The sequence below is a fragment of the Antechinus flavipes genome, chromosome 3 (assembly GCF_016432865.1).
Source record: "Antechinus flavipes isolate AdamAnt ecotype Samford, QLD, Australia chromosome 3, AdamAnt_v2, whole genome shotgun sequence".
Classification (NCBI taxonomy): Eukaryota; Metazoa; Chordata; class Mammalia; order Dasyuromorphia; family Dasyuridae; genus Antechinus; species Antechinus flavipes.
Genome location: NC_067400.1, coordinates 524316512 through 524340541, shown reverse-complemented (window position 1 = coordinate 524340541; position 24030 = coordinate 524316512). Strand labels below are relative to the sequence as shown.

The 24030-nt window shown below is 32.9% G+C and overlaps 1 protein-coding gene across 2 annotated transcripts in view; it reads left to right on the top strand.

Annotated features, from left to right (window-relative positions):
* The window catches only part of NARS2 (asparaginyl-tRNA synthetase 2, mitochondrial), a 170904-nt gene that overhangs the window by 41819 nt on the left and 105055 nt on the right, over positions 1–24030 (top strand). For both annotated transcript variants that reach the window (XM_051987212.1, XM_051987211.1), the window contains exon 6: positions 20599–20693. In XM_051987212.1, coding sequence (XP_051843172.1) covers positions 20599–20693 — 95 coding nt within the window. The remainder of the gene's footprint in view (positions 1–20598; positions 20694–24030) is intronic.

Here is a 24030-nt window from a genome sequence, read left to right as displayed (position 1 = left end):
CTCTTAATCTCAGTGCTTTCCTTCTGTTTGTTATTTCCTTTTTATACTGTATATATTTGTTTATATGTTATCTCCCATATTAGATTATAAAACTCCTTGAGGGACTGTCTTGGTGCCTAGCACAGAACCTAGCATATAGTAGGAATTTAGTAAATGCTTAATGATTTATTGAAGCTCATGAAGAGATAGAAGTTTTCCAGTGCTTTGGAAGAAAATGGTGAAACTGTTATTGGCTCTGTTAACAGCTAGCAGTTAGCCCTAGAAAACAAATCTCTTATCTTCCATTTCTTATGAACCTCCATCTTTAGCCAGATAAGTAAGAGTATAAAAATTTCATTTACCTGTTATGTACTGTGCACAGTACAAGATGAATAAGACTGCTTTCCAGGAGTTGGTAGTATAATGTGAAAGATAAGATTAAAGGAGAACTTAGAGATCAGCTAGTTCCTAGTTTCTTAAACTGTGGGTCACAACCCCATGTGAAGTCTCACAATTGAATGTAGGGGGCTACAAAATTATGATTTATTATCAGTAAATGTTTAATTTGTATTCCTATTTCATATCTCAGTATACCTGGGATCACATAAAAATTTATCAGGAGAAAAGAGGCCCTGATGTAGTCATACTTCTCATTTTACAAATGTGGAAACTAGACCTGGAGAGGTGAAATAACTTATTCAAATCTATACAGCTAGTTGTGGATGGACTGAGATTTGAATCAATATTTCTTGATTTCTTTTCAGTATTCTTTCCCTAGGACTGTACAGAAACAAAAAATAGCAAAGATAGGTTTAGAAACTATGGTATCATTGATATGAGGAACTCCTTGATAAGAAAACTCTTTTTTACCAAAACAGGTCAGCACATTTCCTGCAACCTGGAATCTTAGAAAGTAGACTAGATCATTGAGAAATTGATTTGCTTAGTCATGTAGCCAATATGTGTCAAAAGTGCCCAGGTTTTTCTGGTTTACTTTAAAGCCTTTTCTCTTCCCCACATTATGCTACCTCTCACAGAAATAATACATTTAAAATTAGGATGTTTTAAGTGCTTGTGAATTATATTAAATATTACTGTGAGGAAAAGGGGAAAAGAACATATTGGGGTAGCAAGAGTTAATTAGTATTGTTTATAAATAATCTCCTCCTACACTTTTTTTTTAATCTCTAGTGAAATTTGGACTTCTTGGTTTAAGGTATTTTTAGACTTTTTTTTATGACTCGAATACAATTAACAGACAAAAATTGTGCTTTAGTGGGTAAGTGAGTTTTAGTCCCTGAATATAAATAATCACATCATTAAAATAATGGAGAAAAAAAGCAATAGTTTTCAAAAGATGGATAAGGAGAGAATTTTTTAAAATTTAATTTTGTTATTTATTTTAGTGTGTGTTTTTTTTTTTTTAGTTTGGGCTCTGAATTTTTCTTCTCCTACTCATTAAGAAAGTAAGAAATGTGATGTCAATTATAAATGTGAAATCATGCAGAACATTTCCTTATTACCCATGTTGCCAAAAAAAAAAATGAAGAGAAATAAAGAAAATGAAGAAATTATGCTTCAATCTTCACTCAAACTTGATTAATAATTTTCTGGAGATAGATAGTATTTTTTATCATAGGTCCTTCAGAATTGTTTTGGAGTTTGTATTGATCAGAATACGTAAGTCATTAAAGTTGATCATTATATACTATCGCTGTTGCTATAAATAATGTTTTCCTAGTTCAATTTGAGTGAGTTCATATAAGTCTTTCCAAGTTTTTCTGAAACTGTCCTGCCCATTATTTCTTGTAGTACAATAGTATTCCAGTCTCAATTACATACTACTACTTCTTTAGCCATTCCCCAATTGATTATCATCCCCTTTGGTTTCCAATTTTTTGCCACCACAAAAAGAGCTGCTATAAATATTTGTATACATATAAATCCTTTCCCTTTTTCTTTTATTCCTTTAGGATACAGAACTAGTATTGGTATAGTTGGGTCAAAGAGTACACATAATTTTATATTTCATTGGATATAGTTCCAAATTGCTCTCTAGAATGGTTAGATCAGTTCACAATTCCATCAACAATTAGTGAATGAAGCCTTTATTAGAGAAACTTGCTATAAGTTTTTTTTTTTTTTATCTGGTTTCCTGCTTTCCTTCTAATTTTGGCTGTTTTAGTTTTGTTTGTGGAAAAATCTTTTAAAATTTGATATAATCAGAATTACCCATTTTACTTTCCATGATCATCCTTATCTCTTGTTTGGTAAATTCTTCCTTTATTCATAGAGAAGAAAAAATTTTCTATTCTCCCTAATCATCTCTTATGTATAAATCATGAACCCATTTTGTCCATATCTTGGTGTGTAGCATAAGATATTGGTCTATATTTAGTTTTTGCCAAACTATTTTTCTCAGAAGTTTTTGTCACATAGTGAGTTGTTACAAAAGCTTGGATCTTTGGGTTGATCAAGCACTAGATTATTTCTGTGGTCATTTACTATTGTATATTGTGCACTCAATTTATTCCACAGATCTATTTCTTAGCCAGTACTAGATTGTTTTCATGATATTGCTATGTGATAATAGTTTGAAATCTGGCACTGGTAGACTGTCTATCTTCACATTTTTTCTCATTAATTTAGGGAAAGAATTTTTTTAAAGCTTTTTATTTATAAAACATATGCATGGATAATTTTTCAACATTAACCCTTGCAAAATCTTGTTTTCCATTCCCCCCCTCATCCTCGCCACATGGCAAATAGTCCAATATATGTTAAACATGGTAGAAATACATGTTAAATCCAATATATGCACACATATATAAGATAATTATACAATTATCTTACACAAGAAAAATCAAATCAAACAGGAAAAAAATGAGAGAAAATAAAATGCAAGCAAACAACAACATGAGTGAAAATGCTATATTGTGAGCCATACTCAGTTCCCACAATCCTCTCTCTGTGTGTAGATGGCTTTCTCATCACAAGATCATTGGAACTGTTCTGAATCATCTCATTGTTGAAGAGAGCCACATCCATTAGAATTAATCTTTGTATAATCTTCTTGTGGCTGTTGATCTTCTGGTTCTGCTCATTTCACTTAGCATCAGTTCATGTAAGTCTCTCTAGGCTTCTCTGAAATCATCCTGTTGGTCGTTTCTCATAGAACAATAATATTCCATAACATTCATATGCCACAATTTTTTCAGCCATTCTCCCACTGATGGGCATCCACTCAGTTTCCAGTTTCTTGCCACTACAAAAAGGGCTGCCACAAACATTTTTGCACATGTGGGTTAGAAGAAGAATTCTTTACCACATAAAGAATAGAGAGCTATATGTAATCATAAAAAACAAAATAAACAATTTTGATTACACAATATTAAAAAGGTTTTGTACAAGTAAAATGCAGATAGTCAAAAAAGAGAAATAATTGAATGGGGAAAAAATCAAATAACTAATAAAGCTAATATTCAAGTTTTATGAAGAATGAAATATATGACATTCTTCAATATATAGGTCTTAAGAATAAACAAATAGATTTCAAAAGAATTTCAAACTATCAATAACATTTGAAAACATTCCAAATCTTAAATAATAAAAATGCAAATTAAACCAACTCTGAGGTTGTATCTCAGTCAGCAAATTGTTACTAATAACAAAAAGTAGAAATAGCAAGTGTTGGTGGCCCTGTGAAAAGATAAATACATTAATGGAGTTATGAATTGGTCTAACCATTTGGGAATAACAGTTGAAATTGTCTAAGAAAAGTGACAAAACTTGAAATCCTTTTACACATTGATCCCTCTACTGGGCATATAGCCCAAGGAAGTCTAAAACAAAAACAAATGTCCAGGGGCAGTTCGGTGGTGCAGTGGATATAAAGCACCAGCCCTGAAGTCAGGGCGACCCGAGTTCAAATCTGATCTCAGACACTTAACACTTCCTGGCAAGTCACTTAACCCTAATTGCCTCAGCAAAAAACAAACAAACAAAAAGCAAATGTCCAACATATATTGAAAGTACTCAGAGTAGCAGATTTTGTGGTATCAAAAAACTATAGAAATAGTGGCTATAGAATAATCTGGAAATGGACAAACTCTTAATATAATGGAATATTATTATGCAATAACATAGTGACTGTGAAGAATTCATGGAAAAAACAGATTTGTACGAACTGATTTAGTGACCTGAGTAGAGTCAGGAGTAATAATATATACAGTGTAACAGAAAACAGTCACCAAAAAGTAAACTGAACACTGAGTAATTGGAAAACCAAGATTAGTCTTGGAAAATAGAAAATAAAAAATACCTTTTGTTGGTAGAGAGGTGGGGAACTACACAGGATGTTGCATAAATGTTTGTCAGTCAGTATGTCTACCTCTATACTTGGTTTATTGGGCAGTTTCCATGCATTGCTTAATAAAACAGTATAGTGGGAAGCTCAGACCTTTCTTTCCTCAGTCATTTCATCTTTCTTCCTGCCTCAGGAGTGAGAGAGAAGAGTCAAAGGTGACACCCAACTGTGGGCCTGCATGACTAGGAAGTTAAAGGAACCTTAAAAAATAATAGAGAGGTTGTCTGTTCTGGTCACTTGGTAATGGTTGTTTTTGCTTAAATGGCACAGTGAATAGAGCACAGGTTTTGGAATCAGGAAGACCAAATTTTAATTTTTTTTCTCAGAAAATTACTAGCTAGCTATGTGATCCTGAGCAAGTATCATTGTCAATCTCCATTTCTTCACTGTATAAAATGGAGATAAAAGAGGTCCCTATTCCACAGAGTTGTAGGCTTGCAAATTATAAAGTACTGTATATATGTCAGGTATTATTATAATAAAAATAATAATTGTTATTTTATTTATAAGGGAGAGTCATTTTGGACACTGGGAAATGTCAAGAAATTTCTAGTATAATATCTCAATAAAGCTTATTTTAAAAAAGAAAGTAGGTATGAACATAAGGATAATGAAGTGGGTAGTTTTGGGGGGAGAAAATTGTCTCCTTCAAAAAGACGATTCATATGCACTTTTGAGGTGAAGAATTCCTATAGAAATGGTCAGAAACTTGAAATAAATTTTTAAAATTTCCTCCACTCATTTCTCCCTCTTTTGTTATAACATTTAACAATAAAGCCAATTAAAAACAAATAACTTTTTTCTGTACTTCCTGAAATAGTTAGCTTTAATAGAAGTGAGCTAATTCAGTTTTGATAATATGAAGGCATATGTAGAATGAAGAATATCAGGCAAGTAGTGATACAAGAATGTCAGAGGTAGAAAAAACTATGAGCTGAGAATAGCTCTTAAGATGATGTTCCTTTTTGAAAATTTTTTTTAGTGGCACAGTGGATAGAATGCTGAGTCTGAAGTCAGGAAGACTCAAATCAGTCTCAGACAGTTCCTAGCTTTGTGTCCTTGGGCAGGTCACTTCACCATTTGCCTCTCAGTTTCCTCATCTGTACGATGAGCTGGAGAAGGAAATGGCCAACTACTGCAGTATCTCTGCCAAGAAAACTCCCAATGGGGTCATGAAGAATTGGATAGGACTGAAAACTGAATAACAAACATCATCTTTGGACTCACTCCTCCTGTCAGTTTGTATATCTAGAAGGTGACTGTCTTGTTCTCTGCAAAAAGGTACAGCTATTTCTACAAGGTTCCAGGAGTTACTTCTTGTTCATGTAGATGAGTTGTTCATTTGTTTCATGCATGTCCAGCTCTTAGTGACCCAGTTTGAGGTTTTCTCTATAAAGATACTGAAGTAGTTCGCCGTCTTCTCCAGATTATTTTACTGATGAGGAAACTGAGACAAACAGGATTCAGTGACTTGACCATGGTCACACAACTCATTTGTTTGAGATCAGATTTGAACTCAGGCATTCTGACTCCAGGCCTCGTACTCTGTTCACTGTCTCAGCTAAGCTGTCTGTGGTGTAGTTGGCAAGTAACTTGTTTATATCTAACTGTATTCTCCCAATATCAATCAACCAGCTGATGACATCAACTGGCTTTAACAAGGGGATATTTGCCAAGTAGGTATAAAAAAGGACAGGAATTAGGGCAGGTAGGTGGTACAGTAAACAGAGCATTGACCCTGGAATCAGGAGGACCTGAGTTCAAATGTGGATTCGGACACCAACTAGCTTACCCTGGACCAGTCACTTAACCCTTCTTGCCTTCAAAAAAGGAGAGGAGAAAAACATCTCCCAAACTAGGGTGCATAGTCTTTCCTTACATGCACAATGGCCTTGGAAAGAATGGACTCAAGTTTAAGTACAAAGGTAGTGAAGTACATTTAAATGTTCAGTCATTCTCCAACTGATGATTGATTTAATTTGTAGTTCCTTGCTACAATAAATAGAGTTGCTATAAACATTTTTGAATGGGGTCTGGTGTCAGGGTGGGAAAACTTTTCCTTCTTTGATCTCTTTGGTATAATAGCCAAATGAGAATTTGAACATGTTAGTGGTTTAGGTGGGAGATAGTTCCAAATTGATTTCCAGAAGGACTTAACCAATTCATGGCTCCATTAACAGTACATTACAATGCTCGTCTTTCTGAAAACCCCTAAAAATATTTTCATTTTCCTTTTTTGCCATCTTTCCAACCTTAGGAGATGAGGTAGAACATAAGAATTGTTGTAATTTATTTTTGAATTATTAGTTATTGGGAGAATTTGTAGTGATTTTGGTGAATTACTGGTGATTTTGAGAAATTTCTTTATGTGACTGTTGATAATTTTATTTTCTCCCTTTGATAAATAGCCAGTCATAACCTTTAACCATTTATTTGAGGATGACAGTTTTCTTATGCAATTATGTCTTAGATATCAGGCATTATCAAAGAAAATTACTACAAAGATTTTTTTTCCCCAGATAACTGTTTCCTTTCTAATTTTAACTTCATTTTTTTTGTGTGTGTGCAAAACCTTTTCAGTTTTATATAATTACAGTTGTCCATTTTATCTTCTGTAATCTTTTCTGCCCTTTGACTAAGTCCATTTTTTTTTCTTTCAACAAAAAAGTTGAAAAAAGGAGTTTTTGGTTTTTTGTGTGTTTTTATATCTACATCATATATTTGTTTGTTATTCTCTGCCTAATTTCTCAGAATGCTTTTCACTGTCTTTTCTGTTTTCATCAAGATAGTGAGCCCTTACTTCAGGAGTTGGGGTCTTTGAATTTATCAAATATTATATTACTTTTTGGTTCTGTGTATTATATATTTGAGTTTTTCTGCTAATCATTTTTTCTATTTTTAACCTGAAATTAGGTTAAATTAGGTTAAACCTTTTTTAGCACCAAGCAATTTTGATGATTGCTGCTTTGTATTATAGTTTAAAATCTGATACAACTCCTTTTGTTTTTCAATTAATTTTTTTCCCGTAGGAACAAACACTTGTTTTCACTTCTCCCCTCACCTTATTGGGAAACAAACATGCATACTCAAACAAAATAATTTCCCATATTGGCCATGTCCAAAAATGTAGTCTCGTTCTACATATTGAGTTTGCGGTTCTCAGTAGATGGGTAGAAGTTTCCATCAGTCCTCTAGAATCATATGATCATTGCCCTGTTTAGAGTTCTTAAGTTTTTCAAAGTTGTTTTTCTTTACAGTATTATTGTTATTGAATGAACTGTTCTCCTAATTCTGCTTACTTCATACAAATATTCCCAGGTTTCTCCAAAATCCAGTCCAATTCAGTAAATCTTTATTAAGTGTCTGCTGTGTGCCTAGTTCTGTGCTAAGAAAGATAGCCCTTGCCCTCAAAGAGCTTACAATCTAAAGAGGGAGACAATACAGAAAACAAGGCAGGAAAGTGTAGGGGAATTAAGGGGATACCCAGCCAGGAGCATCTTGTTCTATGGAGTTGAAACCAGGCAGAGCAGCAAATAGGGGCAGTTAGGTGGCATAGTGGCATAGTGAGTGCGGACCTGAAATCAAGGAAGACTCATCTTCCTGAGTTCAAATCTGTGTGACTCTTAATAGCTTTGTAACCTGGGGCAAGTCACTTTAACACTATTTGCCTCAGTTCCTCATTGGTAAAATGAGCTGGAAAAGGAAATGGCCAACCACTCCAAGATCTTTGTCAAGGAAACCCCAAATGGAGTCACGGAGAGTAGAACTGAACAATGGCAAATAGCAGAGCTACAGAGTGAAGAGAGCTCAAGAAGCCAGTTTTTGCCTCTATTAAGAAAGGCAATAACATTTGGTACTTCATCCTTCAGGCTTCTAGTCAGGGGAGAGGAGGCTGAAGAAGGTAGTGTCTGTTTAGGGCATGAGTTAGCAGTATGATGGTGAGTTTAGAAGTGGGGAATTCCTAAGAGGAGCCTCTTGATCTGCAGAGTTTAAGCTAGGCAGGGCAGTAGAAGCAGTATGAAATGTGTTGAAAACTTTGAAGCCATCTCTTTTGTGATCTCAAATAGCATAATAGTATTTCATTATAGTTGTCATAATTTGTTTAACCATTAGTTACTTTATTATTCTTTACCACTGTTCCTCCAGTCAAAATTTTGTTGTTGTTTAGTCTTTTTAACGAAAGGGTATTTTTCAAAGGAAGAAATCCACGATGTCAGCCACCATATAAAAACACTCCAAATTACTAATAATTATAAAAATGCAAATTAAAATAACTGCAATTGACACACCTTTCAGATTTTCAAAGATGACAAGACAGCAAAATGACAGATTTTGGAGTAATTGCTTATTAGACATGTCAGATTGGATATACCATAGACATTTTAAATTCACCATGTTCAAAACCAAAACTCATTATCTTTTCCCCTAACCCTCCTTTTCCCTGAGTTTTCTGTTACTGTGGGATTCTCATGCTTAACTCCTTACTCATTATTATCTTCTTTGTTTATTTCTTGACCTCTCCTGTCACCATAGCATCTCTTTATGGACAGATTCTTTTCTGGTTTGTTCATTCTTCCAGCCCACATTTTGACTTTGGATTTGATGTTAGTGCTAGGTTCTGCATAATTCTGGGCCTCAGTTTTTGTCCATTTACCTTTTTTCGCTGCTTTCACAGCTCATTCTGGAAATTTCTAAGTTTTTAGTGTTCCCAAATGAGTGTGATGCAGGAAAAATCTATTCACTGCTCTCCATTCTGAGCTTTGCAAATTCCTAACCAAAGTTCAGGTGTCTTAGCTTATGTATGGTTGAGTTTCTGTAAACTGCTGCTGGACTCAGTCATTTTATACTCAGTGCCAGTTCTAGGATCCCCAGGTTCTCCTTGTCTTTCAAGGTGTTCTGTTTTGGTTCTTTTTCCATTCCTAGGTTGAAATGTATCTTTTCTATGACATGTATGTGTAAGAATGTTTGTGGCAGGTTTAAGTAGCCAGGAACTGGAAACAGAGTGGATGCCCATCAATTGGAGAATGGCTGAATAAATTGTGGTATATGAATATTATGTATTATTATTGTTCTGTAAGAAACGACCAGCAGGATGATTTCAGAAAGGCCTGGAGAGACTTACATGAATTGATGCTGAGTGAAATGAACAGGACCAGGAGATCATTGTATACTTCAACAACAATACTATATGATGATCAATTTTGACAGACGTGGCCCTCTTCGGCGATGATATGAACCAAATCAGTTCCAATAGAGCAGTAATGAATTGAACCAGTTACACCCAGCGAAAGAACTTTAAGAGATCACTATGAACTACTACATAGAATTCCCAATACCTCTATTTTTGTCTGTCTGCATTTTTCGTTTCCTTCACAGGTTAATTGTACACTATTTTAAAATCCGATTCTTTTTGTATAGCAAAATAACTGTATGGACATGTATACATATATTGTATTTAACTTATGCTTTAACATGTTTAACATGTATTGGTCAACCTGCCATCTGGGGGAGGGGGTGGAGTTAAGGAAGGGAAAAATTGGAACAAAGGGTTTTGCAATTGTCAATGCTGAAAAATTACCCATGCATATATATAAAAACTTGTAAATAAAAAGCTATAAAAAAAAAAAAGAAAGAAAGAAAGAAAGGGGGAAAAAAAAAAGAAATTTATATTTCTTTCACTGCTGCTCTATCAGACTCCTGGCCAGTTCCCTATTCCCATCTTCTCTAGATCTATCTGCTTCCTTTAAGTTCCCTGGAATGGGACATTACTCCCTGTAACTTTTCTTGACTTTCCTGATCAGAATTTGGTCTGGTATATTTTCTAGATTGTTGTGAAGGGGTATACTGGATGAGCCAGAAAAAATGAGTTCCTCTCATTTTGTCCTTTTAGCATAATGACTCTACCATCATTTGTTTTTCACTAGAGATATATTATACATTTTCAGGACTTGATTTTGCTCTTCTATTTCTTGTTGTCTCACAGACTCAGTGATGTCTGTCTGATCTATTCTCATTATCAGGAAATTGGCTATTTTGGATAAGATTTTGTCTGTCTTAAACCAAACTATTTATTCTTCTCTCAGTTCTACTAGAGTTTTATTTCATTTATATCTTTTTTTTTATTTCATTCATCTCTTCTAGGGCTTTTAATAGACTTTGAGGTCAGTCCATGCCTTTGTCTGAGGTAATTCTCTTTTTCTAGGCTTGTGTCCAGAATGAGCCTGGAGGCTTAACGTTTCTTTATTATCAGTGTCTTATTCTATTGTGTTTTTTTTTTTTTTCCTTATGTACAGCTTTACATCCTGAATAGGACTTTTTGTCAGAACTGAACTCTTAATTGCTTCTGCACATTTAGATGAAATCATGGTTCCCACTTTGGTCTTAATCTGTGTTGCCTGGGATCTTGCCAGTCCCATATCCCTTGCACTGGTGTGCACAGTGCACAAAGTATTGATAGGCCCCAAATTCACTTCTATCTCTGGGTAGAGAGCACAGTACAACTCTAGGCATTAGGATTCATTCATGTCAGCTTGCTATAAATGCTATAAACTCTCAAGAGCTTCTAAGATAATCAGACTGCTTATTCTCCTGGGAGGAACTTTGATATTTGCTAACTCACAGCCTCTTGTTTAGGCATATAATAAAAAGAAAGAAAAAGAAAATATTTCAATAAAATTAAGGAGTACATCTGCCAGGTCTGACAATGATAGCATCTTATCTCATTTCTACAAAGAATAGAAGGTCTCATTTGTGTTTTAATAAACTTTGTAATTCAGTTTTTCTATTTCAAGTACCAGCATATATATACTCCATCTCTAGTAGAAGGCCACCATAATAGATCTTCAGTAAATATTTTTGGATAGTGATGTGATTATGAAGTCAAAATAGTTTCTTATAAGTTTTTACAAGTTATTTTATAAGCTTTTATAAGTTAACATTTTTGAAGCCCCTGGGCACATGTGATGAGCTGTAAAATGAATAGCATTCCTGTGTCCTGAACTTGCCTTTAGAGCAGAACAAAGAACAAAGAAAAGATTGTACTACAGGCAGATATAGGTATGACTGTCCAATATTGTGGTAGGGATAGTGAAATGTCTGGAGGAGTACCATCACCCTCTCACTTCTCTGATGATAATAGGGTCATATAGCTTAGAATTGAACAGATCTTAGAGATTACCTGATTAATACTTCATTTTCAAGAAGAGAAAATGGAGGTGACTTGCCTAATTAAAATAGGCAGTAAATGGAAGAAATAGGATTTGAACTTTGTTTTATGGTCTGTCTATTTTTTTCCTCAGTTACATTATGCTACTTCTTGGGGGTGGGTATAAAATTAGTTCTTGTATAAGTAAACAAAAAGCTATGTATACATAAACATCTCTATACACACACACAAATGTATCTATTTATAACCAAAGAGGCATACCTTGAGTGGTCTTTCTGCCCTCTTAAAACAGTAGATTAATAAGGCTTTTAAGCTGTTTTCCTAAAGAGAACAAGGACCCTGCCAAACAAATGAAACAAGCAATTTTTAGTTTCTTTTCTTAAGGTAAGAAGTCACATTCTCCTGGGTTTTAAGTTACTTTAGGAAAAAGAAACAATGTATTTTGGACCATTAAAGTACTTCTTAGTAAATTCCTTCAGCATGCATATTTTTCAAGTGACTGGGAGGTACTAATTACTAATCTGTTTACAGTAATATTATAGTAATAGATAACCATTCACAAAGAAGTGGTGAGCTATGAAATTAAAATAAGCAGGTTTGCTTCCATAATAAAAACCCAAAACAAAAAAGTCTAAGCAAAAAATCTGCCATCTTTAGGTATAATTGATAATAGCTATTTGTTGTTATAATCATGAAATGAACTACAAAATTGTTACATAAAGCCAGGATAGTGCCGTTGTTATAGACTTAATTGGATGATCATAGCTAAGTCAAATAAGAATTGCAATAAAAGTAAAACCAAGCAAGGAATTGGAATTGAGTGGATGAGCACCAATTGGGGAATGGCTGAATGAGTTATGGTATATGAATGTAATGGAATATTATTATTCTATAAGAAATGATGAACAGTATGATTTCAGAAAAGCCTGGTAAGTTTTACATGAACTGATGCTGAGTAAAGCAAACAGAACCAGACTAATATACATAGTAACAGCAAGATTATATGATAATCAATATGAAAGACTTAGCTCTTCTCAGCAATTTGGTGATCCAAGACAATTGCAATAGACTTGGAATGGAAAATAGTATCTGCATCCAGAGAGAGAACTGTGGAAACGGAATGTGAATCAAAGCATAGTAATTTCTTTTTTTGTTTGTTTGCTTGCTATTTTTCTTTCTTGTGGTTTTTTCCTCTTATGATCTGATTTTTCTTGCACAACATGACAAAGATGGAAATATGTTTTAAAAGATAGTACATGTATAATCTATGTCAGATTGCTTGCTGTCTTGGAGAGGGAAAAGGTAAGACAGGGAGGAAGAAAAAAAAATTGAAATACAAAATCTTATAAAAATGAATGCTGAAAACTATCTTTACATGTATTTGAAAAAATAAAATATATTGACGGGGGAAAAAAGTAAAACCAAAAAAAATTTTTATGAGAATTTGCACCTTTTTTCTGCTTCTAATATTGTTGCTTTTTTCAGATTAAATGCAATAGTTAGAATAGTTGTTTTAAAGTAAATTTATAGTTTTCTAGTATTAAGTAAACAATCTTTAATCTTAGCTCAATTCAGTTTACAAATGTTTATTAAGTACCCACCATGTACAAGGTCCCAGTGCATGTAAAGACAAAAACAAAACACTCCATTAATTCAAGAGAACTTATTTTATGGGAAGAATTTTTTTCCATTATAAATAAGACAACTTTTTAGACAAAGATAAAATTAGCAAGATAATCAGAAGAATCTTTAGCCACTAGGCCAGAAAAAAATTCTGGTTTTTGAGAAAGCGATAATACCACTATAGTTCCATCAAAGATATTAAATTCTGTTTTTATAGCTCAAGGAACAAATCATTCTGTTGACTAAATTGCCAAACCCCAAAATGCTGAAAACATAAAATACAAGATGCTATTTTCACATAGCTGTACTTCCCGACTAGCCACAGATTTGAGAGAGAGAAAGCTTGGTTGTGGATGGAGATCTAAACTTGAAGTCAGGATGACCTGAGTCCAGATGCTGCCATTAATAGGTACTAGTTACACGAGCATGGGAACAATGTCTTAACCTTTCAGGTTCCTTTTCTAAAAGGATTAGAAATCTTTCTAAAGAGGATTGGACTTGATATTTATGTTCCTTCCAGCTCTTAATCTTTCATCCTTTTGTAACACAGGCTCCAGAGCTATACTCTTAATCACTACTTTTTAAAAAAAAATTAATTTTTATTTTTATTTTGAACTTAATAAAGCATCAAATAGAATGGCTAGCACTTAATAAATATTTGTTAACTAGTTAAGTGAACTTTCCTTGTCCTTTTCATTGTCCTTCCATATGGATGTCTCACCACCCTTCTAGCCCCAGTATGTCTTAAATTGATTATGTTATGCCTTTAAAACTTGTCTGTGTTCTTACTTTACTTTCTCTGTCAGTGTTTCAATGTTTAAGGCCATGGATTTATCTTTGACTCCTCCAGCACTTATACTTTGCATTTTTACATTTATTATTATTTTTTTTATTTGTATATATATGTATATATTTATTATTATTATTATTATTATTATTTATTTTACATTTCTCTCTGAACTTTCTTTATATTGTTCCGCATACCTTAAATGCCCTCTAAATCTAATGCTCCGTTTTGTGATTTCCTCTTTGAATTCCAGTCTGTTCTTTAAAGATAATTAAAATGTCTCTTCATAGTGCCTTTTCTCCTTCCTCATTCAATAACAATTTTCAGATCTTCCGTTTCAGATTTCACAGACTTTTGCAATTGTATTGGTTTGGTTGCATTTTTTATTTTTTTAGTTATTTTCACTTAGTGTTGGTTTCTTATCTCCCTAAGAATTGTAAGTTCCTTGAAGGCAAGGGCCACATCTTGTTTAAAATTTCTGTTTCTTCCATTATCTAGCACATTTATTCTTTCTTTACAAAGTGGGACCGTAATAAAAGTTGAAGGCAGAGATTGTTATATATATTTTTATTTCCTTAAGACCTTGTTCTTCTCCACTTCCTCTCATATAGACATCTTGATAAATATCTGTTGAATTTATATTGACATAAAATATAATTCTTGAGGTATTCCTTTTGTGGTAAAATGTGAATGCTTAGGGCATCAATGTCAAAAATAATTTGAAAAAGTGCTTTTGACAAGAGAACAGGGGAAACCAAGAAGCAGTTGTTTTGACTTCAGATCATAAATCGTAGTTTATGTGTTATGCTATGATTTATCATGAAGAACACAATGATCTTTAAATATTCTATTAATAACTTGAAAAATGACTAAGGTTGAAATTTCAATGAATGTGGAGTTAGAGGCATTGAACTTTTAGTTCAATGAATTATTAATAATATTATAAGTTTTAAAATTTCTCTAGATCATAATTTCTTTATTTTTTTTTATTTTCAAAACACAGATAATTTTCCAGCAATGACCTTTACATAGCCTTGTGTTTCAAATTTTCCCCTCCTTCCTCCCACCTCCTCCTCTAGATGACTAGTAATCCAATATATGTTATACATGTTTGAATATATTTTAAATGCAATTTGTGTAAACATATTTATACAATCTCTTGCTGCACAAGAAAAATCAGATCAATAAGGAAAGAAAATGAATAAGAAAACAAAATGCAAGCAAACAACAACAAAAAGAATGAGAATATTATGTTGTGATCCACTCAGTTCCCACAGGCTTCTCTCTGAGTATAGATGGCTCTCTTCATCACAAGATCATTGGAACTGGCATCAATCATCTCATTGTTAGAAAGAGCCATGTTCATAAGAATTGATCGTCCTATAATATTGATATTGCCGTGTACAGTGATCTCCTGGTTTTGCTCATTTCACTCTCTAAAATCATCCTGCTGATCATTTCTTATAGAACAATAATATTCCATAACATTCATATATCATAACTTTTTCAGCCATTCTCCAATTGATGAATATCCATTCCAGTTTCCAGTTTTCAGTTTCCAGCCACTACAAAGAGGGCTGCCACAAACACTTTAGCACATGTGGGTCCCTTTCCCTTCTTTAGGATTATATCCTAATATAATATAATCCTAGTAGAAACACTGTTGGATCCAAAGAGTATGCACAGTTTGATAACTCTTTGGGGATAGTTCCAAATTGCTTTCCAGAATGGTTGAATCCATTCAAAATTCCACCAACAATGTATCAGTGTCCCAATTTTTCACATCTGCTCCAAATTCATTATCTTTTCCTGACATCTTAACCAACCTGAGAATTATATAGTGATATCTCAGAGTTGTCTTAAATTGCATTTCTCTGATTGATAGTGATTTAGAGCACCATTTCATATGATTAGAAATGATTTTAATTTCTTCATCTGAAAATTGTCTGTGAATATCCTTTTACCATTTATGAATTGGAGAATGGTTTGAATTCTTATAAAATTTGCGTCAATTCTCGATACATTTTAGAAATGAGGCCTTTATTAGAAACCTTAAAAATGTTTTCCCAATTTATTGCTTCCCTTCTAATCTTGTCTGCAATTTCTTTGTTTATAATTGGGAATAATAATACTTTCTACTTCATAGATAAAAAATGGTAAACATATACATATATACACATGTATATATGAACTATTTATTGAATTCTCATAAATTTCCAAGCCAACTACATAATTTTTTTAAAAAATTTAAAATAGTCTTTTAGTAATTGTGCATTTGGGCTAGATGGTTAATCCATCAAAATTGTGCTCTTGGCAGTAGAGTTTGAATGCTTGACAGTCAGCTTGAAAGGATCTCAATGTATGACACCTTTTCTTCCTGTAATAATCAGAATCTTCCTAAGACAATTCAAGTCTTTCAGACACTCAATAGTGAAATCAACAACATAACTTGTTATGCCACAGTTATTTTATTGTACTGACTTAGTTTCCCTAATTCCCTAATTAAATTTAAAATTTTTAATTTTGTTTTATTATTTTTTTTCCTAATGCTGGTTCTGAGCTCTAGATATTATTTACTGTTTTAAGAGAAGATGCATTTGTTCCTATGATTTTCTAGTATTTTTAGTAGAAATGGAGGGTGGGATGGGGTGTATTTTTTGTCATTAACCTTATTGATATCATATGATTTGGGTTTTTTAAAATTAATATTTAATACAGTCTGTCAGTTTGTAGCTTTTCTAATATTGTACCAACTTTATATTTCTAGTATAAATACTTCCTGGTCATAGTATATAAGTTTGTAGATGTATTGCCAGAGTCTGGTATTTTTTGTTAGAAATCTTGGTCCTTTGCATGAACTAATATTGAGTGCTGTGAGCAGAACCCGGAGAACATTGTACACAGAAATAGCAACATTGTGTGATGATCAATTTTGATAAATTTGATAGATTTTGATCAATTTAGCAATACAATGATCAGACAATTCCAGAAGCCTTATGATGTAAAATTTTGCTATACAGCAAGACTTTGCTGTACATTCAGACTTTGAAATGGTGTACTATTAGCCTGTGAAGGAAATCAAAAATGCAGGCGGACAAAAAATATAGGGATTGGGAATTCTATGTAATGGTTCATAGTCATCTCCCAGAGTTCTTTCACTAGATGTAGCTGGTTCAGTTAATTACTGCTCTATTAGAACTGATTTGATTCATCTTATTGTTGAAGAGGGCCATGTCCATCAGAATTGATGTTGTTGTTGTTGAAGTATATAGTGATCTCCTGGTTCTGCTCATTTCACTCAGCATCAGTTCATGTAAATCTCTCCAGGCCTTTCTGAAATCATCCTGCTGGTCATTTCTTACTGAACAATAATATTCCATAATATTCATATACCACAGTTTATTCAGCTATTCTCCAATTGATGGGCATCCACTCAGTTTCCAGTTTCTGGCCACTACAAAGAGGGCTGCTATAAACATTCGTGCACATACAGGTCCCTTTCCCTTCTTTAAGATTTCTTTGGGATATAAGCACAGTAGAAACACTGTTGGATCAAAGGGTATGCACAGTTTGATAACTTTTTGAGCATAGTTCCAGAATGCCTGGATGTATTCACAATTCCACCAACAATGTATCAGTGTCCCAGTTTTCCCACATCCCTTTCAATATTCCGCATTATCTTTCCCTGTCATTCTAGCCAATCTGATAGGTGTGTAGTGGTATCTTAGAGTTGTCTTAATTTGCATTTCTCTGATTAATAATGACTTGGAGCATCTTTTCATATGGCTAGAAATAGTTTCAATTTCTTCATCTGAGAATTGTCTATTCATATACTTTGACCATTTATCAATTGGAAAATGGCTTGATTTCTTATAAATTAGAATCAATTCTCTATATATATTTTGGAAATGAGGCCTTTATCAGAAACTTTGACTGTAAAAATGGTTTCCCAGTTTATTGCTTCCCTTCTAATTTTGTCTGCATTAGTTTTATTTGAACAAAAACTTTTCACTTTGATATAATCAAAATTTTCTATTTTGTGATCAGTAATGATCTCTAGTTCTTATTTGGTCATAAATTCCTTCCTCTTCCATAGGTCTGAGAGGTAAACTATCCTATGTTCTTCCAATTTATTTATAATCTCATTCTTTATGCCTAAGTCATAAACCCATGTTGACCTTATCTTGGTGTACACAGTGTTAAGTGTCAGTCAGTGCCTAGTTTCTGCCATACTAATTTCCAATTTTTCCAGCAATTTTTGTCAAATAGTGAGTTCTTATCCCAAAAACTGGTATCTTTGCATTTGTCAAACACTAGATTATTAAAGTTATTGCCTGTTTTGTCCTTTGAACCTTAACCTATTCCATTGATCAACTAGTCTATTTCTTAGCCAATACCAAATGGTTTTGGTAACTGTTGCTTTATAATATAATTTTATATCTGGTACAGACAGTTGTGGAGTCTGAATGGAGATCGAAGCATACTATTTTCACTTTCTTTCTTTGTTGTGGTTTTTTCCTTTTTTCTGATTCTGATTCATAACTAACGTGGAAACTTTAAAAAAAAAAGAGAGAGAGAGAGAGAAATATTGGTTTATATTTTTCTGTTTTGTCTTTTGCTGCTTTGGCATCAAGACTATTTTGTCATCGAAATTTTATAGGGTCTTCACCCCTTTTTAAAAATTATTTTTGCAGACAATTTATATAATATTTAAATTAATTGTTCTTTGAATGTTTTATAGAATTCTCTTGTAAATGTAGCTGATCCTATAGTTTTATTCAGGTTTTTTTTTTTTTAAATTGTTGTTGTTTGAGAGGGTTTTTTGTTTTTTTTATGATTAGTTTCCTGTTCTCATATTGTATTGTTAAAATTATCTATTTCTTATTCTGATAATCTGAGTATTTCATATATGTGTAAGAATTGAATTTTTTTATTCATACATTTTGATTTTTCCTTTTTAAATTTTTGAACTAGAAATTTGCTCTTCTTTTTCCCTTTTTACTCAGGCTGGCTCATGTGTTACCTTTTTTTTTTCCTTCACTCAAACTCAAAACATACCCTTTTAATTGTACTTCTCAGTTCATTGGGGTTCTTTGTTTTCATTTTAAGCTTTTCATTGATTTTTAGAATTTCTACTTTGGTGTTTTAGGGCATTTGTAACAATATTCATTGGTTATACTATTCTCCACTTTTCTTTTTCTGTTTTATCTTTTTCTAATTTCCCTGCCAGCTTTTGTTCATAGGACCATATAATAATTCTTCCATTGTCAATAAGCGAGTCAGGGGGTGAGGGTGGTATTCCTCTAATTCATTTCTCTCTATAATTTTTCTTCCTGAAATATTGTATATAGATCTATTAGCTCTGAAAAATTCTTCATACCAGGATAACTGGACAGTTTGAGTTGTTTCACTGTCTTTTTTCCTCTTCCCACTCCATGCTTCTTGAGTCTATATAACATTAAAATATATTCATTAAGAGATAAGCACTACTTGTATACACATGAAAGATAATCAGTTTTATGATGGGAACTTTCCATTGTTTTCTTTTAAGTAAAAAATTCTCAACATCCCACATTTTTACATTTTAGTCCATCATAGTTCTATGTAATTTCTCACCTTAGCATAGAGCAGGGCTTCTTATATTTTCTTACTCAATATCTCTTTTCACCTGAGAAATTTTTATGTGACTCTAGGTATATAGGTATGTAAAATGAGTGTACAAATCAAACATTTACTTTTAATAAATCATAATTTTGTGACCCCCCATATTCAGTGACAAGACCCTGTATGGAATCATGTACCACAGTTTAAGAAGCTGGGGCATAAAGGAAGCCCTAGTTTCTTGAAGTCTGTGTGAATGAAGTACAAGCTTGAGCAAGCTTTGCTACCTTAAGGCTTTACATATTAGCTGTCATTGACTAATATCTCTTGTCCAAAAATCAGTATAGCTAACTGTCAGAAGACTCATGATGAACACTGGGAAATGAATATGTTTGGCCAAACAAATGGAATATCAGATTCTTGAAATGATACATACATTTCTAGCACTTGGTAATTTCAGTCATTTTTTGGAGGAAGAAGCTTATTTTGTGATACAGGCATATTTTCTTTGTTTATTCTGCAAGTGGCAACTTTGATAGAATCTAAAGTGGAAAAGGACCTTAGGATTTATCTAGTTCAACTTTCTTATTTTACAGATGAGGAAACTGAGGCCCAGAGCAGTTAAATGGCTTGACTAAAGTCATGCAAGAAATGGTAGAATTTTAATTTCACATGTAGTGCTTTCTTTTGCCTAATAAATTTTTTTCTTCTGTAAAATGAGGCAGTAAGTTTAGATGATCCTCTAGTTCCTTCTGAAGCTAACATTTTGTGATATTAAGTGCCTTTGATTTCTAGTCTTCCTTAAGTATTTTCCATATACATAGTATTATGAATTTAGAATTGGATAATACCTTCAAGGTTGTTTAGTTTCAAAATGAGAAGTTAAGTGATTTGCTGAAAGTTATTCAGGGAGTAGAACAGAGATTCTAATATATGTTTTTTTGTGATTGGTGATTGTGATTTTCTTCCTCTGGTCTTAAATAAAAACTTGTATTGCTTTAAAATGTTTTTTTCAGTTTAAAATAAAAATAAAATAAGGTATTTTATAGTTTTGTTTTCTGTGTTCTTGAATTTCAGCCATCAAGCAATGTGAAAAAAACGGGGAAGAATTTCTTTGATGTTCCTGCCTTCTTGACTGTTTCAGCACAGCTTCATCTTGAAGTGATGTCAGGGTATGGAACTTTTTGTAGTTTGTCTGCTTTTAGTCACTATTGATTGTGATATGACTGTTTCTTCTGGCATTCCTGAATATTAGAATCAGATTTTTGGGATTTGTGATAATACTTCTCTTAAATTTTGAAGCTGGGAAGCATATCCATAATGAATATCTTAATTTTCTTGAGATTGTTCCTTTTTTAGTTGAGAATGTCTCTTCTGAGTTAAATGTCCCTAAGTTTTTTTCATTTGTGACATGACTTTGATCTCTTTTACTACCCCAATTATCCTCCTGGATAGTCTCTAGTTTATCATTGCATGTCTCAAAATAAAACCCCCAGAATTAAACACATTTTGGATATTATTTGATAAGGATAAAAGAGAGTACAACTAATACTTTCTTCATTCTAGACCTGATATATTCCTCATTGTAGCCAAGATCATTTTTGGCTGCCAGATTACTTATATTTATTTTTTCATTAAAGATTTTTATTTTTCAAAAGAAATGCATAGATAATTCTGCAACATTAGCCCTTGCAAAACCTTGTGTTCCAGTTTTTCTCCCCCTTCTTCCACCCCTCTCCCCTAGATGGTAAGTAATCCACTATATGTTAAACATGGTAGAAATATATGTTAAATCCAATATATGCATATATATTTATATAATTATCTTGCTGAACAAGAAAAATCAAATCAAACCAGAAAAGAAAATGATGAAGAAAATAAAATGCAAGCAAATAACAACAAAAAGAGTGGTATGTTGTGAACCACACTCAGTTCCCAGAGTCCTCTCTCTAAGTGTAGATGGCTCTTTTGATCACAAGACCATTGGAACTAGTCTGAATCATCTCATTGTTGAAGAGAACCACGTCCATCAGAATTGGTCATCATATAATATTGTTGTTGCCATGTACAATGATCTCCTGGATCTGCTCATTTCACTCTGCATCAGTTCATGTAAGTCTCTCCAGGCCTCTCTGAAATCATCTTGTTGGTAATTTCTTACAGAACAATACTATTCCATAACATCCATATACCATAATTTATTCAGCCATACTCCAATTGATGGGCATCCACTCAGTTTCCATTTTCTAGCCACTTTAAAAAGGGCTGCCACAAACATTTTTGCACATGTGGGTCCCTTTCCCTCCTTTAAGATTACTTATATTTAGCTAAATAAAAGCTAAAAGCCCCAGATAGTATTTTTATGAGTTGTTGTATTGCCACATATTCCTGATGGTTTGCGATTTTTTTTTTAAAAACCTCATTTAATATGGACAGAAGATATGAACAATTTTCAAATAAAGAAATTAAAGCCATCTATATGAAAAAATACTCTAAATCACTATTGATTAAAGAAATGCACATTAAAAGAGCTCTGAATTACCACCTTTCATATTTTCTAAGATGACAGGAAAAAATAATGATAAATGTTGGAAGAATATGGGGAAAATTGGAACAGTAATGCATTGTTGATGGCATTATGAACAGATATAGCCATTCTGGAGAGCAATTTGAAACTATGCTCAAAGGGCTTTACAGTGGTGAATACTATTGGATCCAGCAGTGCCACTACTGGGTCTGTATCCCAAAGAGAACATAAAAGAAGGAAAAGGGCCCATGTTTGCAAAAATGTTTGTAGTAGCTCTTTTTGTCATGATAAAGAATTTAAAAATGATGCACATCAGTTCGGGAATGATTGAATAAATGATGGTATATGAAAGTACTAGAATATTTGTTCTATTAAAAAATGATGAACAGGCTGATTTTAAAAAAGCCTAGAAAGATTTACATGAACTGATGATGAGTGAAGCAAGCAGAATCAGGAAAACATTGCACACAGCAATAAAAAGATCAGCTATGATAGACTTCGCTTCTCTCCGCAATTATAGCGATCTAAGATAATTCCAATAAACTTTGGAGGGAAAATGCCATCAGAGAGAGAACTATGGAAACTGACTGCAGATTGAAGCATATTTTTTTCACTTTTTTTCCTTGTTTTTTTTTTCCCATGTTTTTCCCTTTTGTTCTGATTTTTCTTTTAACATGACTTATATTGAAATACGTGAAAAAATGAAAGTACATGTATAATAAAAAAAATCAATCTCATCTATATTTTAATAGTATTTTATTTTTCCAAATATACTCAAAGATAGTTTTCAACATTCACCTTTGCAAAACTTTGTGTTATTTTTCTCCCCTTTTCCCCCTTTCCTTTTCCCCAAGACACTTAACAAGCAATCCAATATAGGTTAAAAACAAGTGCAGTTCTTCTAAACATATTTCCATATTCGTCATGCTGTACAAGAAAAATCGGCTCAAAAGGGAAAAAAACAAAACAACAACAAAAAAAGTGAAAATACTATGATCCACATTCAGTTTCCATAGTTTTCTGTTTGGATGCAGATGGTACTTTCCATCCTAAATCTATTGGAATTGCCATAAATCAACTTAATGTTGAGAAGAGCCAAATTCATCACAATTGATCATCACATGATCTTGTTACTATGTATAATGTTCTCCTGGTTCTGCTCACTTCACTGAGCATCAGTTCATGTTAGAATTTCCAGACTTTTCTGAAATTAGCCTGTTCATCATTTCTTATAGAACAATAATATTCCATTACATTCATATACCATTAACTTATTCAACACTCCCCCACTGATGGAGATTTACCCAATTTCTACTTCCTTACTATTGCAAAAAAGCTTCATCTATAAAGGTGAGTGATAACAAAGAAAAGTACGTAGTTTTCATGATTATCTGTAAGTATATTGTAGTTTGTGTTTAAATTTTCTTTTAAACATAAGGGTACTCATTGGATGGGATATTAAGCCATGAGTGAGAGAGAATGAGAGTGAAAGAAAGAGAGAGAGAGAGAGAGAGAGAGAGAAATACTAAGTGAAAAAGGATAAAGTACAAATCAGGCAAAATTATTACTCTGAAAGGACATGTAGCATAGTTGAAAAACCAAATACTTCTCATATATTAGTTGCAAAATAAATATTTTTAAATCAAATTGGAAACTGGATTCAACATTCAGGAGATATGGATTTTAGTCTCTTGTATATGTACATAGTCTCTCTGATGAATGTAAGATCCTTTTTCCTGGAAATTTCAATCATTACTACTTAAGTCAAAAGTGGGAATGTTATAAAAGTACATATGATATGTATTATCCACTTAGCAAACTGTTTCATTTTTGTTTTTCTACCTAACACAGTATGTGGGGCCCATAGTAAGTACTATGCATGTTGACTAATAAAATCTCTGACTTCTTCTAAGATCCAATTAAAGTAACTTATTGGAAGCCATCCCTAATGCACTTAATTTAGTATTCTCTCCTTCTTCATC